Raw genomic sequence first — 17210 nt, 5'->3', positions numbered from 1 at the left:
AACCTTTGTACTGCTTTCTGAGGCGCCAAGGAAGGAGTCTGGGGGGGAAGTTGAGGGCCAAAGGAGAGGATAAACTGTGCTTACAAAGGGCACTGATGCTCCTGCGAAGTGAAGGTGTTCCCTGGCCAGCCGCCCTGTCTGGCCTGACTCAGACTGGGCTGGGTGCCCCCTGGACATGGCCTGACTCCATTCTGCTTGCCTCACAGCCTGACTGGGCCTTGTCTCTGTACTCAGTGGAAGGCTGGGTATCTGCCATACTTTGGAAACATTTATTTTTTACCTTTCATGCCCAGAAAATGGAACCCTCACTCCCCTGGCTGACAGAACAGCATTTCCTGCTCATGACTCTAGGCCTGTGAATCATAACTTATTTCTCAGCTGGGCTGTACCTTGCGCTGGAGCTCTGTGGAATGCAGGCGGGTCACTTAGCAAGCCTGTTGCCTTTTGCTTTGTGCATTAAAAGTGCTGCAAAATATCTTGTCTTCCAGAAGCCTCCTTTTCCTGGGGTGGTGGGGCAAAGCAGAGGGCAGGCTTGACTGGGTGGGGCTTTGGCAGGAAGGAACTGAAACCCAGGCGGCACAGAGGGTCCATATACAAGAAGAGAACTGTCAGGAACTGACAGGAGCAGCGTCCTGCCCACCGCAGGTGCAGGGGATGGCTAAGTGGCTGCCGTTCCAATGCACTGAATGACCTAAGCTACAGGTGCCCATGCCAGATGTGCGTGGGGCTGATGGAGGGGTTGTGTGATGTCATAAAGCAGCAGCCTTGTGGAAAAACTTTAGAACGCTTTCCCAGGTCATGGCTTCCTTCTCCAGGAAGGAGGAGCCTGCTGGGCACAACTTTTGCTTTCATTAGTAAACAAAGATTCTTGCCTTCTAGACCTCGAACAGAAAGTCAGTTGTAGCTGGATGTCACTTCTAAACCTGCCTCAAATAAGGTAAGAGTCATACTTGTGGAAGAGGTGGCAGTGAAAGGGGAACAGCGCCCCACTTTGGATTGCCCCCAATCATTGCAGACAGCATTTGTCTGCAATTACTCAGTGACCAGCCTTCAGAGGTCAGAGGCAGTGGCTGGATGCAGCTCAGCCTGTGTGAAGAGGGGCAAAGGGACAGTACAAACCCTGTCTGCCCTGCTTTATGGAGTCACCAAACTTCTATTCTACTTGGGTGAACCAGGACACAGCCAGGAAGTGGAAGGCAGCCCTTAGTTCCTGCTGGACCTTCATGCACTCTGCTGCCGCCTCCACACCACTTCCTGTGAACTGGAGGGCACTTTCTGGCCCCTGTCCTTTATCTACTTTCTCTCCCTGTTTCCCCAGCTGAACTCCCATGTAGTAACTCACTGCAAGCTTTGCTTCCTCAGGGAAGTAAAGCATTGTGATGACGCCTTAGAAGCACTTGAGCTGCTGCAGCTTCCTCTTGTGTGACTACTAGACTGTCAGGCCTGTTGATTCACTGTTGCTTCCCCAGCACAGCAGTATACACGGCCTGGCCACGGCAGACACTTGAGTAAATCTGAGTGCATGAATACTCAATAAGCAGGTTTATTATAACTGCAAAGTTCCAAGCACAAAGCTAAAAAGGCATAAATGAAAGTGTAACAGACATGATGTAGAAGACTTTAATGCGATAGCTTCAACACACAGTTCAACAAAACAGGCGGCAGCTGAAACTGAACATCACACAAAGAATTGCTGGGTCGGCAGCCACGGCTGGGTCACAAGGCAATCCCTGCCTGGAACGTAGGGACGCAGACTTCAAGGCCTTCCTCCCCATCCCACCTCTGGGAGTGGCCATGCCACTGGACTCTTGAAACAACTTAGGCACCTCTATCAGGAGGCCGCAGCTTGGAGCCACGACTAAGCCATCCAAGGGTCAGGGTTCCTCACTCCCACCAAAGGTGGGGCAGAGAGAGCCCTGGCTAAAAGGCACTGGGGCTCAGAACACGGGACTGTGCCAAGGACAGGGTGGGACATCAGCCCTAGAGAACCAGCTCACCAGGCTGCTTGGATGGGCCAGGGCTTTCTAGTCAACCCCTTGCCCCTTCAGCCCACCCTGTCTTGCCTCAACCCCACTCTCAGATGAACCACGTGAGGGTCTGGTGAAGCTAGAGGAGCAGCACTTGATTTAGAGCATGCTTGGGGCGGGGACGGAGTCAACTGCTTTGCTGGCAAGGCCCCGCTGCGTGACATGCCGCTGTCCAAGCAGGTGGCTGGGGATCAGGGCTTCAGCTCTAGTGGAGACCTTTCCAGCAAACCAGTATCTGTGCTTGGCTACACTGAGCTTAATTTGAACAAGCAAGGCCTATTAAGAGGTGGGGTGCCATTGCCTCTGAGGGGCTGAGGAGGGTGCTTCTGAGCTCACTCTGGGGCTGTTGGGTCCCAGAAGCAGGCACAGAGGAAGGAGGTCTGGTAGAGGTTTCCTGCTGCCCTTTGGGTTTTTACTTTAAGCTCTGGTTAACTTCCTGCTGCAACTTCTGTGCAGGGCCGTTCTTGGGCTCAATCTGCAGGAGGCTGCTGAGGTCTGCACAGCTGGATTTATAGTCCTAATAGAAAAGAGAAGGGTGTGGGGCTGGTGCCTTGACTGAGGTGAGATCGAGTGGGGCAGGGGAAAGCTGTCCATACAGCAAAGAGCTTTCAAACCCCAGCCTGCAGGCCTGCCCTTAGCTAGCTGGGGCGTGGGAGGGGAAGGGCCTCAGAGAAACCACCTGGCCTTGACTGTCTGTAGCTCTGGTGGTACCTTTTGTCCAGATCTCTTTACCTTGAGAGCCTTGTAGGCTTGAGCTCGTCTATAAAATGCCTTCACGTTCTTCCCATCCAGCTTGAGGGCATCTGTGCAATCCTCCACTGCTTCTCTGTACTGCTTCAGGACCAAATGGCAGAGCGCTCTGAGGGGAAAGACATTTCAGAGGTTTCAGTCACTCCTTAAGGGCCCCGAGGTAGTCTGAGGAGCCATCTCTGACTCAGCAAACACCTGCTCTGTGGTGACTTTGGACCTTCAATCCTCACAATAGGCCATGCTCCTCAGAAGGGTAGGACTTGCTCAACTGGGGGGCAGACCCCACACCCAACCTGGGGTCATGTGACTCCAGAGCCTGAGCTTGTTTAGTTCTCTCATTCTGTCTCCTTCCTGCTGCCCTCCTATACTCTTTCAAGCAAGAAAAAGCTTCCTGAACACTTTCCCTTGACAGATTAAAAGTTATCTACCTTAACAACCCAAACACCAGACTTCTCATCATACCCATGCTGACACGCCAGTGGTGAAACATAAAGCTGCATCAAAAATAAGATGGACTGACAGATGGTGACAAAGCATCTAAAACACGGTCAAGAGAACATCACGATGTTACCTGGGCCCTTCGGGGATGGGTACACGGGTGTGGAATATGTAGTTCTTTCAACCTACATTTTGAAAATTTTTATAATGTTGGAAAAAGTCAGGTATATCCACACAAAAAAAATTCTGCATTTTGGGGGAAAAGTATGTCTGTGTGTATCTTCTAGTCTTTTCTCCAGCGAGAGTCACTAACAGACGTTTCCTGGAGTTCATTATCGAAGTCCATCCACTCCGCCAACCTGTGTTCCGTCCGGAGTCTTCACAGAGTTGGGTATACCATGATTTATTCTACCAATTGCCTCTCTGCAGATACCTTTCACTGTTTCTAGTTTGTAAACAGATGATGCTGCCATTTGAGTGTCCTTGTGCACAAACCTTAGAGGCCGCCTGGGGGAAATGCAGCATCAAAGAGTAAAATTTTGATCATTATTGCCAAAATGCTCTCCAGAAAGCTGGACTAGTAATCGTTATTGACAGCGCCTATTTTCCTGCAACTGGACCAATCTTGGGTCTCAACTTTGAATTTCTCCCAACACAAGAAAAGCCTCACTGTTCTAAGCATGGGTAAAGCGGAGTATCTTTACATAAGGTTTTTTAATCTTACGAAATCAGAACTATCCAACTTCTTTAATGACTTGTGGATCTCTCCTCCCCCACAGAAGAATACTTTGGCCACTGCAACATAATGAACCTGTGCATTCCTATAGAACCGAATGGTTTCACTTTTTGCCTTTGAAACTATGATCCACTTAGGATTTATTTTAAAAAGTGAGGTAAGGATCAGGGTTATTTTTAATTCTTATTCAGCCAGCGTAAGCAACACCAGGCATGGGTAATCCCTTTTTCCGCCACATTTTACCATACACTAAATTCTCCTATGATGCTGTTCTCATTTTTTCCTGACAAACTTGAATTATCATGCGCCAACAAGAAAAAATTCTAGTGTTTTCATTGAGATTGCATGGAACTTACAAATTAATTTAGAAAAAGCTCCCCTTCATAATTTAAAGGTAGGTACACGTTCTTTGGCACTCTTACCACTTACGGGGTCCCGTGTTCTCTCTCCGTGAAATCAGGCAGGCTCTACCACTGCTCTAATGTACAGAGGGAAGGGCGTAACCTGAGTTCCAAGACAAAGGCACAGGAGGTCGTGTAACTTCCACCTCAGTCTCTGGGAACACCCGCTCTTGGAACTGTGACCTGACACATAGGAAGCCAACTTCCCTGAGCGTGCCACACGGTGCGGAAGCGCACAAGCAGCACTTATGAAAACGCTGCCAGCCTGCTCCAGGAGCTCCACCCCCAGGCCATGTGCACTATCCTAGACCTGGTACCAAATGTGCAAAAGAAGAAACCTTTATGTAACTCTAGTCCTTGCTACCATCTTGTTGACCCTGAATGAGAACTTTTCTTTCCAGATTTCAAATCAAAGGCAAAATAAAATAGTTATAAGCCACTCAGCTTTAAAATAGCAATCCTAGACCTAAACTTTCCACACAGTAACTAGGCTCTGGTAACTGAAAGAACTGGCCAAGTGTTTGGGAAGTAGAGAGACCAGAGTGAAAATATTATATCCTCTGTAGTGACATGCAAATATCAACACTGTGACGAGCATTTGCACATGTCTTCTAAAGATTCTATCTGATGTTAAAAATGCATAACTTTGCCTATAGAATAAACATCCTTGGCTTTGGGTAAACAGAATGATCTTGTATCCAGTCAGAAGGTTTTCATTACAGAGGAGTCTAGGAGGTAACATGAGTAAGAAGGAACCTAAGCTTCGGAGTCACTGAGACCTGCTGCAGCCCCAGCTCTACCACGTATTAGTTGTGTGACTTAATCCATCCTTCCGCACCTGTTTTCTCCTAGGTAAAATTGGACCATGCCCTAGCCTGAAGGACTGTTCTAAGGACAAAATGAGATTCTTCTGGAAGGCGATTCGGGCTCGGGAAGTTGTAGAGGCCATGTACGTGAGTGGTGATATCCATCCAGGTATCAGGTGTACAAAGAGAAGCAGTCAGGGACGAGGGCTGTTCCACACAGGTGCGCAAATACTCAGACTGACGTGCAGCATCTGTGATGTATGCGTTCAGCCACAGTGAGTGGAAATTCAATTCTGTATAAAGTTACTGGCTCTCTAAATTTATAAATTCCAAGTAACCACAACTAAAAAACTCAACAAGATACTTTTGGAATCTGTCAAAATCAACCTCAAGTTAACTAGAAGAACAAATCTGGGAAAACAGCCAGGGATTCTCTGATTAAAAATGAGGAAAACACCAGTCCTACACGAGGTGACAAAGCAACATTAATTAAACCAGTGTGGCACAGACACATTTGTGTGAACAGCGATATTTAAATAAAACAAAACATTGTCTGAATGTGGAAACATCCATGGAAATGGATCGAGAGGTATCCAGCAGCATGAGGTAAGCCAGGCCAGAGCACCCAGAGAGAGAGAGGAGTTAGAAGACAAACAGGGAACAATGGGCCGCCGCCCTCCTTCCAAGTGAGGCTGGCGGAGTGCGGCACCCTGGTCCAGAGTCAGTAAAACCACAGATCTAAAATTCCCAAATCCCAGCTTTAAAAGAAAAGTTCTCTTTTCAACTCACTTGGTCGCAAAAACAGACATGAGGTATTACTTAGTCTTTTTTGATACCACCCTGCCTGTCCATGGGCTATTATATGTTTCTCTGCAGAAAGGCTAACATTTCTGCACCAGACCCTGCTGGCATGTGAAGTGGTTCCGTGTACGGACCATATTACCTGGTTAAATTCTGAAACATCTTACCCCAAGAGTTTGGGAGAGGGAGCCTACAGTAGTTCCAAGATTTCTGAACTGAAAGTAATATGTGTTGTTGGGAAGAGAGAAAATATTTTTAAAGAAATATTTGGATCAGGGCCTCCCTGGTAGCCCAGGTATCGCCAGCCACTGTGGCCTAAGTTTGATCCCTGGGCCAGGGAGCTGACCCACATGGCTCAGCAGACCTCTCCTGCCACCCCGCTGCTCCCCTCAGCAGTGTATTTCAGTAGATCTGCCAGTTCTGCTCCCGACTCTGTCTCGTTGCTCCCTGCATCTCTGGCCTACACCCCAGTTCTTATATGCATAAATAAATAAAAATAAATCTTAAAAAAAAAAGGGAATATTTGGATCAGACATAATTCCTTGTTGAATGTTTCAAGATTCTGACAGTGAGACTAACAGCAGCTGACTAGAGTCGGCTTCCAATTCTGGCTCCACCGTTTATTGGAAGGGTGAGCTGAGGCAAAGTCCTCCTTTCTCTTAGCCTCAGTTTTCTCAACTTTAAAACAGGAAGACCACCTACCACCAGTGTTCACGTGCTGGTGCCGAGCAGAGCCCCACACAAAAGCAGGACGGGGCCCCTGCTCCCAGGCCACTGACCAGTGAGAGCAGCTCACAGCGCAGAGCCTTCTTCAGCCCCTGAGTCTAACTCTCAGGCTAGACGATCCCTCTCTCTTGGGTCAGGCAATAGTGACTCCACCCCTGGGTTCTGGGCTGCTGCTCTCACACAGACACTGCCAAAGTTTCCAAAAGAAGGGTCTTAGAGGAGCCATGGGGTGCGACAGGGGTCGGTGGAAAGGCTATCAGACTTGTGCTGAGGTTGTGTTTGCAAAGCAAACACAAGCAAACACACTGCTTTTACACATAGTGTATGGTTTCTTGGTTACTGAACATTCTGGGGAGAGGGTTACAAAGCCCATGCTCCCCTTTGGCATCCCTCAGTTTCTCCCCCTTTGAGAGAATGAAGCTGCTCGCAATGCTCACCTCATGGTGACAGAAGCCAGTATGAATTTTTTAAGATGTAACATACTGATGAATGACTCAGGTGAAGAGCCCACCACAGTCCAAGATGGAACTGTGTCCTGAAACTCAGCTGTGTGTTCCAGTCCTGGAACGAACATCCTGAAATCCCCCAGGCCAGCAGCTGTGTGGAAGATACCTGTTGCTGTACGTGGCAGATTCCAGGTTACTAAACGAGAGGCTTTCACTGTACTTCTCAATAGCTTTCTTATGGTTTCCCTTCTTTACAAGCTCATTGCCTTCTTCCTTCAGAACTCTGGCTCTCTCCACATCCCCAGCAGAAGGCACTAGATACAAATTCAGAAGAGGAAAAAACCATGGAGCAGGTGCCCAATTGAGACTGAGATCTCTTTGGAATTGTCTCTGCTAAGGCATTCACAAACCTCTCTCCCCAAAGACTTATTAAACTGTTATTAGTAATTTTTTAGTGATTAATAATTCCCCCCAATAAAGAAGCCCAATAAGGGCTTCTGAAAAATTAAACAATTTTTCATTCAGAAGGCTGGGACTCTTGATAGACATGTACATGCACATAACATATGTGATCAAAAGCAACCTGGGTGCTAGCCTTGGCACTGCCATTTAGCAGCTGGGAGATCTTGTGTGACTCATGTTTGGACCTCAATTTCCTGACCAATACAATGGGGACAACACCTGTTCCACACAGGGCTACTGCCAGGATGAAACCTGAGAATCCATGAGGAAGTGCACAACATCCTAAGAACTTAAAGCAGGAAAGTATTTACATTAAGCAAGCGTCTGCTAGAGAAAGTGTGGCTCTTGGCTCTCAGGAAAGGGTAAAAGCCCCTTAGTCCTCATCTCTGCCAGGGGCCAACCCTCAGGCTCCTCCCTCACCTGACCCGGCAGCTCCGCCCCAGCCTTCCAGGAGAGAGAGAAGCGAGAACAGGTGAAATCCAAGCAGCTCAGTCCAGCCTTTGAGCCCTTCGCTGGGTGGCCCTATTAATCATCCCAGCTCCCGTATCATCTGCTTTTTTAATTTTTAAAAACTTTTGTCTAGAATACTGAATATTTATGATGAGGGTAAGCTTTTAGGAATACAACAAACACCCCTGGACTCATCTGTTACCTTAAGAAATGCTTACTAGGACCTGGAGCCTTGGGTCCCTCCCCAACTCTGTCCACCCTGGAGGAAACCATTACCCCAATTCTGGGCTTCCTTCCTCTAATTTTTGTTTTGTTTTATTTAGCTAGATATGACAGTGTCCATAAATCATTTGTCATTTACTTAGTTTTTTTTGTTTGTTTGTTTTGTTTATACATGCACTGGGTACAGTCAGAAGCGCGGGAGGGAATTCGCCAGAGCAGGGAGCAGAGCAGGCAGAAGGACTGAAGTACACTGCTGAGGGGAGCAGCGGGCGGCAGGAGAGGTCTGCATGCCATGTGGGACCCTCCTCCGGTGGCAGGGGAGCAGCCGGGGATCGAACCGGTGCCGCAGAGGCCGCGGGCAGCTTTGCAACCCAGCGCTCAACCGCTGCGCCACCGGGGAGGCCCTTACTTAGTTTTTGAATGTCATGTAGTCGTTGTTTCCTTCTAGGACCTGCTTTCCTGTCCTCTCCACTTCATGTTCCTGAGCTTCATCTGTGTTGGGGGCGTCCAGCGGCCCAGTCTGCTGCAGCTCCACGCCTGACTTTGCCATCCTGTTGCTGGGGCTCTGGATTACTTTGTTTTGTCCTTTGCTGTTACAGCCTGTCCTGAACATTCTTTCCAGGTCTCCTGTGTACATGGGCAGGGTTCCTCTGCTGGAGCCTGAGGGCTGCCATGTCCATGCATCTGCAGCTTGTCCCCTGCCACACTCCTCAGCCTGAATCGTGCTTGTTCCTGCTGCTCACAGGGTGAGGCCCCACCCACACACCTTCCTCCTCAGCTCTCCGCTGTCTCTGCCAGAAGCCCCTTCTCACCTCCCTTCCTATCAGAAGGCCCAGCCCAACTTATCTTCTCTGCAGCTGCCTTCTCTGTGAGCCTTTATAACTCCCCAAGTGCACTTCCACCAGTCCTATTTTGAACTCCCCAAACACTAAAGATTCTAAAAGCCCTTGTTCTTCTCCAGTATTTTTAAATGCTGTGTGAACATGGTTCAGTATCTCATTGGACTGAGAGCTTCCTAAGCGCCAAGACTGCCCTGTCTGGTGTCCAACTTAGCATAGGGCCTGGGCCCCATGTGTCTCATCGACACCGAAAGAATACCATCAGTGGTAGGTGCACTGAGGCCAGCCGGTTCATCAACAGCCCACATTTTCAGCCTAGGGAAGAGTTAGGAATGTAGGCTCCCACAAACCAGAGTGAGTGCTACCCTTGGGCAGAGAGGTTTCCTCCTGGGAAAGGAAGCCCTAGCCCCCTCTAACACTGAGGGTCATTTACATACAGCAGAGCTCCAGCCCTGAGCCCATGACTCCCTCAAAGCCTTGCTGCCTGGGCTTGGATAATTCCCTGGAACATTATAAAGATCTTGCTTGTGAGCCTCTACCTGAAGAAAGGCCTCTTTGTTTTACATGGTCGAGGTGCAGAGTCTCCTGTTTTAGTTCACGGACTTTGATCTCCCTTCCTTTATTCATCCTCATCCAGGAACTCATGTAGTGGGAGTGGTTCTGAGGAGGCATCACCCACTAGCCATGGATGTGGGGTGGATGGCTCAGGGATGAGCTAATCACAAAAATTTCATCCCTTGGTCACATGACTAATTCACAGAGTGACCTGTGGTGTGAGCTAGGGATCTAGGGAAAAGAAACCCTCTCTTTCTTAGGGAGCTATCAGAAAAAAAAAGAGAAAAACCTAAAACTTTTCTTCTGGGCTATGAGGCATGGTAATGGATGAGAGACCAAGAACTACTATTGCTATTTTACTATTAGGAGAGAAAACTGCCCGAAGACAAAGCTGACACGTCGGAGACGAGAGTGGAGAGAAGTACAGAGAACTGGAATCAGAGTCTGATAATGTGAGCTGCCAGAGAAAACTGCGCCCGAACTCGTGTCTGGACTTCATCCTAAGTGATAACTCACACAGGATGCCAGAGGACTGAGAAGAGAACACCGCCGTGTCCCTGTGTGCCAGGCTGGGCGCTTAACACGCCACTATCACCAAATCCTTACAGCTGTGGGGTAAGTGTCCTCATGGTACAATTAAGGAAACATTCTTTAAAAAGTTAAGACTTTCTGGTTTTGCTTTTACGTCGCTGATCAGACCATTCCTATAACGCAGCTTAAAGAGGTCAGCTTTCACAGGATTGCTCTCAAGAAAGAAGCTAAGGAGACTGCAAGGCTCCCTGGGCAGGAAGTCACAGCTTACCTCTGCTCTGTGCAGCTGTGGTTTCTCTGGACTTGCTTTTAGCTGTCTCTGTGTGGTTTTCTGAAGGCAAGGAATCCCACCTCTTCTGAGCGGAAACAGGCACCAAGGGGATAGTGGGCAGCTTCAGGCGCCACTCCGGCCCCAGTGAGTCCATGAGAGCTCTGGTCATTCTGAAAAGGCAGGCAGGGTTACAGGTTTCTCGCTAGGAAAGGAGGTGAGAGCAAGACTGATCATCTTCCCTTGCTGGAACTGTCTCTCTAGATCCTCTGACATGCAGCAGGAAAGGGACATAAATATCTTCCCAGATCAGCCACCTGCCTGCTGGGCTCTCGAGCTTAGCCGCACTGTGCTACCTTCAGAGTGTTGTTCCTTTTAAAGGTATTTAAACCTGGCCTCAAAGGACTACATAGTCTCACCACCCCCCAATCACCACAACTTGTTGATAAACTTCCTAAATGGCCCCTGAATTGGCCCCACCATCTCCTTCTGTCTCCACCCTCTCTTCTGGAGTGCGGCACGCCCCCCTTCCTGTTCTGTTTTCTCTCAGGTCACCCTTTAACATGGCAGCCCATGACCTCTGCTCTAAAATCTGCCTCTGTTGCTCCCCTGCTGAAGATCCCGTCATGATCCCTCATGTGCTCGGGTTCAGTTCAACCCTGTGAGTGCTGGGCTGTGCGATGCAGCCAGTCCCCCACCCTCCGCAACATGGGGCGTGGAATCCGCATTCTCCCTCTCCCAAGTCAGACGCGCTCCTCTTTGCGTGTGCTGCCCTTTCTCCGTGCCGGCCCCTGGTATCTCTCAGTCTCAGTTTACCTTCTCCGAAAGCCCTCTCTGGCTCTCCCGCCTCTCCCTGGCTCATTAGGTGTCCCCTTTCTGCCCCCCCCTCCCCCGAGCTCTCTGGGCAACCCCTACTATAGATGCATCATACTTGAGTGTGCTTGCCTATTGCTGACTGGTGTTCCCCGTGATGCCAGGGCTCTATGAGAGCAGGAAAGGTAGGGCTCAGCCCCAGAGCGAGTACAGTGTCTGCATACAGCTGGCAGATCTGGTTGGATGAGGTAACTAAAAAGGGGGTAGACGCAGAGAGAAAACGAGTCAAGTCCAAAATGACGCACGGAATACACACCGTCAAATCCTGTTAAGGATTTGCGACCAGTGTGGTGTCTGGCTCCAGGAGCCCATGCAAATGTCAGTCACACATATGAGGGCCTCCTTGAGATAAAGACAAACAATGGCCAGAAAGAAATTTCACCTGCAGGGCCTCCCACGAACAAAGTCCCTGCAGCCTGGTGGACAGCTGCTCTGGTGAGTTCTTTGAAGCAAATGTAGTCTGTATCTCTTTTTATTCACTATCCCCCACAACCTGACATACCACCTTAAATAGAGGTCAATAAATATTAGTGTGTGAATGAATTTGAGCAACTAGGCAAAACAACAAAACCTTAGTAATTCTGATCTCTTAAACACCTGCTAATAAATAAGACAGCAGGTTCTCCTTTTATACTTCTCCCACATGCTGATTAGGAGTTTCTAAGCCTTGCTCAGAGGGATCCTTCCACAAGAGGACTAAGGTAGTGGTCCCGAGGTAATCACAGACAGGAACTCCAGACAGAATGGCTGCAGTGAGTGACCTGGACTCACCTGTTGGTGCCTTCCAAGGCTGACGTCACACTGTCATCAATCTGCAGCACAGTCATGTAGTCAACATAGGCCAGAGGGTACTTCTCCAGAGCCTCGTAAGCTGATGCTCGCCGCAGCAGGGGCTTCATGTTGAAGGGAACCAAGGCCAGAGCTCTAGAGCAGGAGGCAGAAATGTCATTTGGCAGTTGAGCCAGCAGGTTTCCCTGGCAGTGCTTTCCAGGAAGGGTCATCTGCAGCACTCAGCATACAAGTCATTTCTGGCAGAGTCACTGCTAAAATGTCAAACATTAGATTGGGGACTTTCCCACTTACTGAACGTGGAGAGGGGAAAGAGGGCATTAACGTTGTGGAACTTGCGTGCATGTACGTCAACTTTCAGAGCTGCAATACCCTCAGATCAAGAACAAGTGCCCCATGGTTTTCATTCTACTGTGTTTCTACAGGTTGGACCTGGTGGAAAACAGGCCTGGAGTTAGAGTGTGTCTGATTTCCACCTCCGCAATAACCAGATGACCCAGGCAAATCACTTTACTGCCTCAATCATCTGCCACCTCCTGCGCACACTAGGAAAGATGGTTACTTAACCCCATCCAGTGGATGTGAGAACTCCAAGAAGGAAATCTAGCAGAGAGCCTGGTACAAATGAACTTAGCCCAGGCTCATGAACACACTCACTAACTATCTGAATACACACCATCAAGTCCTGTTAAGGACTTGCGATCAGTGTGGTGTCTGGCTCCAGGAGCCCATGCAAATGTCAGTTACACAAATGAGGGCCTCCCTGAGGGCCTCCCTGAGACAAACAATGGCCAGAAAGAAATTTCACCTGCAAGGCCTCTTACAGGAGGCCTCTTTTCCCAACTATCACGAGGGTATGAATCTAAGCCCATGTCACAGACAATATCCTATCTGGGAACACACTGAAGTATGTGTGCTAGTTTGGTGGTGATGAAAGAGGGACTTATCAGATTGGTCTGAGGAAGAAAGAGGTGTGAAAAAAGTTTCATATCCTTTACACTAGTCATTGATGGATACCATTTTCTTCTTTTCCCTTGCTTCTTTTGAGGCCTTCTTTCTTTCTCTACAGTCCTCTCTCACAATATGTCCATTCCAGGAAAACATCTGGCAAGCCAGTCACTAGTCTGAAACTCTACCTCATCCTCAAGCCCCAAATCTCATGGGCTCTAGGGCCTATCTCTAACTGCCTTTTTCAGCAGCAGCAGAGCCAAGACATGATTCAGGGCCTACAAGGACTGAATGACCTGGTGAAACTTGGCGCCAATCTCAGTGACCTGGTGAAACTTAGTGCCAGTTCCCAAAGTCTGTCACAGGTGTAGCCAATGGGATCAAAGAATAAAATAGGCCAGATAAACCCAGACTCCTCTCTCAAGACTCAGGCACCCCTATATTACCCGTGACCACTTACGAAGTGCAATCTTTGATACAGTCTGTGCAGTTTCCATCCTTCAAGTGACATGCTGCTCGGTTGGAGTAGAGAACACTTTCTTCTTCGGGGTCTGAAGAACCTGCCCAGGTGGAGACAGAAAGTGTGAGAAGATGATCAGTTTGGGAAATGGATGCCTTGGGACACTCCGGGCGTTTCCCTCCCTGAGCCCTCTGGGTTTTGGTGAAAGGCAGGAGATAACTGTGACCTGAGCAGACTTGTGGGTCTCACAGGCTGGCAAGTTTGTGATTCCTACATGAGAATGAGAGCACCAAGCTTCCTGTCAGCCAGAGGGAACCAAGCAGTATCTCCTTCACTCACTCCAGCACTGAACTTGGTACTGGGCAAAAGACAAACATGATACATCCAGTCTGCATCAAAGAGAATCATGCTGTAATTAATTAGGAGTGTGTTAATCCCATTAAAATATATAAATCCAATTTTCTAAAAAAGAGGAAAAGAACAATATACTCAGTGCTATGCCATGGCCTGAAAAGGTACTGGGGAACATAAAAGACAATTTCTGCTGATCAAGTCAGGGGAAGGACTCAAGTTACCCAATGGGAATAGACATTTCTCTAAGGTAGTTCATACCCTGAGGAATCTTAGACGCTCAGGTCCGTTATTATGGCCACAGTGATTTTCAATTTCAAAAATAATTTTTCTAAAACTTCATCCTTATCGGGCCTCCCCGGTGGCGCAGCGGTTGAGCGCTGGGTTGCAAAGCTGCCCGCGGCCTCTGCGGCGCCGGTTCGATCCCCGGCTGCTCCCCGGCCACTGGAGGAGGGTCCCACATGGCGCGCAGACCTCTCCTGCCGCCCGCTGCTCCCCTCAGCAGTGTACTTCGGTCCTTCTGCCTGCTCTGCTCCCCGCTCTGGCTCTGGTGAATTCTCTCACCCTCCCGCACTTCTGGCTGTACCCAGTGCATGTATAAACAAACAAACAAACAAACAAATAAATAAATAAAACATGCCTCTATTAAAAAACAAACAAACAAACAAACTTCATCCTTATCACTATGGGCCATAAGTCAAACAAACAAAAATGAAAACAAGTGTTGCCTAGTAGTTCCATTCATTGTTCTCTAGGAACTGAAAAGCAGCTCTATTCTGAAAGTTTTAAAATAGAGAAAGCAGTATAACACATGCTTATTATCCACCACTAGACTCATTCACGTTATATTTGTTTCTAACCTTTATTTCTGATATGACTGAAGCTCCACGCATCCCCATGCTTCCCCCTTTGTTCTGTCCCCATACACCCAGCGGTCAGCGCATCCTGAAGTTGGCATGTAACATTCTGACACTTGTTCCTCTGTCTTTATTATGATGTAGTCACAGGTAAGCAGCATCATTTTGTATCTTCTAATTGCATCATATTGCCTCTCTTTCTGCAACTTGCCTTAGTCACTAAGTATCAAGTTACTGTATTGACACATGATATCTTTCATTCAATACCAACATAACAATACAATAACTTTTTTCTTCTTGTTTTGTCAGTTCCCGTGTGAGACAGCAAAGTACAGAGGTAAGAAACATATCCTCGCCCTTAATGAGAAAGCACAAAAACTCAAAATGTGTAGTCCACCTCAAGTCACCAGAGCATGGTGTGGTGGAAGGAGTATCAGAACCTACAACCCCACCTGGGAGCCTGCACCAGTCACTCAATCCCTCGAGTGCTCACCTACCCATCACAGGCGACTATCACTTAGCAGACTTGCTAGGAGGGTTCATTGTGTTAGGTGCTGCCTGCTCTCCTTTCAAGATCAGGAAAACTGATCAGAAAAATCAAGGGGCAGTAACTACCCAGAAACAGTAGCGGGATCAGAACCAAACTCTGGTCCCCTCCTAAATCTAGATCCCAGGCCAGCTGTTCTAGGGACCCAGCATAAATCTATACAAAACCACAAGCTTTGGGGTAGGATGAAAGAAATTGGCAGAAATGTCAACACCTCAGATTCCTCAGCGACATCATTACATAAGGCTGAGACGAAGAGGTGAGTTACTCTATGATCCAGCAATCCTACTCTAGGTATATATATATATATACACAGAAGAATTCAAAGCAGAACCTTGGAGATACCTACACACCCAACTTCATCATAGCATTACACAGATTAGCCAAGAGGTGCAAGCAATCCAAATGTCCATCAGCAAATGAATGGATAAAGAAAATTTGGGGGCCTCCCTGGTGGCTCAAAGGGTTAAGCACCTCACTATGAAACAATCCACAGCCTCTGCAGCACAAGTTCGATCCCCAAGCCGGCCAGGGAGAAACCCACATGGCGCAGCAGACCTCTCCTGACTCACCTGCTGCTCTCCTCAGCAGTGTATTCCAGTCAATCTGTTCTATTCCCCACTCTGTCTCTGGTGGATCCTCTCAACCCCCACCCCCCAGCACCTCTGGCCTGTACCCCAGCTCTTATATGCATAAATAAATAAATCTTAAAAAAAAAGTTGGCACACACACACCAGTGGAATATTATGCAGCCTGTCACATGCTACAATACAGATTATAATGTCCTAAGCAAAATAAGCCAGTAACAGAAGAGAAACACGGTATGCTCCCACTCATGGAAACTATTTACAGTAGTGAAAGTCAGAAAGTAGAAAGATGGAGGGCCTCCCTGGTGGCCCAAGCACGGCACTATGAAGCAATCCGCAGCCTCTGCAGCACCAGTTCAATCCCCGGCCGGCCAGGGAGCAGCCCACATGGCACAGCAGACCTCTCCTGTCTCGCCTGCTGCTCCCCTCAGCAGTAGATTTCAGTCAATGTGCCTGTTCTGCTCCCCACTCTGTCTCTGGTGAATCTTCTCAACCCACCCCCACACCTCTGGCCTGTACCCGAGCTCTTGTATGCATAAATAAATAAATCTAAAAAAATAAATAAAGTAGAAAGATGGAGACCAAGGGCTGGGGGGAGGGCAGGACTTAGTTTAGCAGGTAGAGCGTTTCAGTGCTGCAAGCTGCAGAAGTTCTAGAGATGCACTGCACAGCCCTGTGGAGAGACTCACCACTCCTTAACTCTCCACCTAAGGACGGTAAACTTACTGGTGTTTATTTTACCACGATAAAAAATATGATAAAACATTTAGAAGAGCAATGTTTCTGAAGAACTAGCTAGGAAAAATAACCACTATTTACGGCGAAAAGAAAGAGCGCGCCATGGAAGTTTCTCGAGGATGCCCAAGTCGGCAGTGGGTGGAAGTGCTGTGGCGGGCCTGGCGGGGCACACGGCCGCGGGGAGCGGCCCCACGAAGACAAAGCCAGAGCCAGGCCCAGGCAGGGGGGTGGGGGGCGCGGGGAGCGGGCTGGGGGGCCGGGGGGTACCTTGCGCCTGCAGCACCCGCAGCGCGCGGCTGTAGAGCGCGGCGGCCTCGGCGAACTGGCCGTTGCGGAAGCTCTGGTTGCCGGCTACGCGCAGCCCCGCCACAGAGTCTGGGAGTTTGGGGGCCATTCCGGGGCCAGGTAGGCGAAATGGGGGGCTCCTGCGTTCCGTCGCCCAGGAGACAGACCCGCGCCGGGGCGGAAGCAGCGGCCGAGGGCGCCGAGAGCCCACAAGGGAGCCGGCCCCGAGGGGCGGGGCCTGCGCAGAAGAAGCCGGCAGCGCCGGGCGTCTGCGCATGCTCCGCTCGGGCGTGACGTCCGCGGCGCGCCGGGGCCCT

At 49.0% G+C, this 17210-nt stretch overlaps 1 protein-coding gene across 1 annotated transcript; it reads right to left on the bottom strand.

Annotated features, from left to right (window-relative positions):
- Window positions 1-2439: 2439 nt before the first annotated feature.
- TOMM34 (translocase of outer mitochondrial membrane 34) lies at window positions 2440-17002 on the bottom strand (the record flags this gene model as incomplete). Its single annotated transcript, XM_084247242.1, has 7 exons — window positions 2440-2544; window positions 2760-2886; window positions 7298-7445; window positions 10462-10631; window positions 12103-12255; window positions 13529-13628; window positions 16876-17002. The coding sequence occupies 7 exons, from the start codon at window positions 17000-17002 to the stop codon at window positions 2440-2442; spliced, it is 930 nt and encodes a 309-aa protein (XP_084103368.1).
- Window positions 17003-17210: the final 208 nt, after the last annotated feature.

This window comes from Talpa europaea, assembly GCF_964194135.1.
Source record: "Talpa europaea genome assembly, chromosome: 11".
NCBI classification, from domain to species: domain Eukaryota; kingdom Metazoa; phylum Chordata; class Mammalia; order Eulipotyphla; family Talpidae; genus Talpa; species Talpa europaea.
This window is presented reverse-complemented; position numbering and strand designations above follow the sequence as displayed.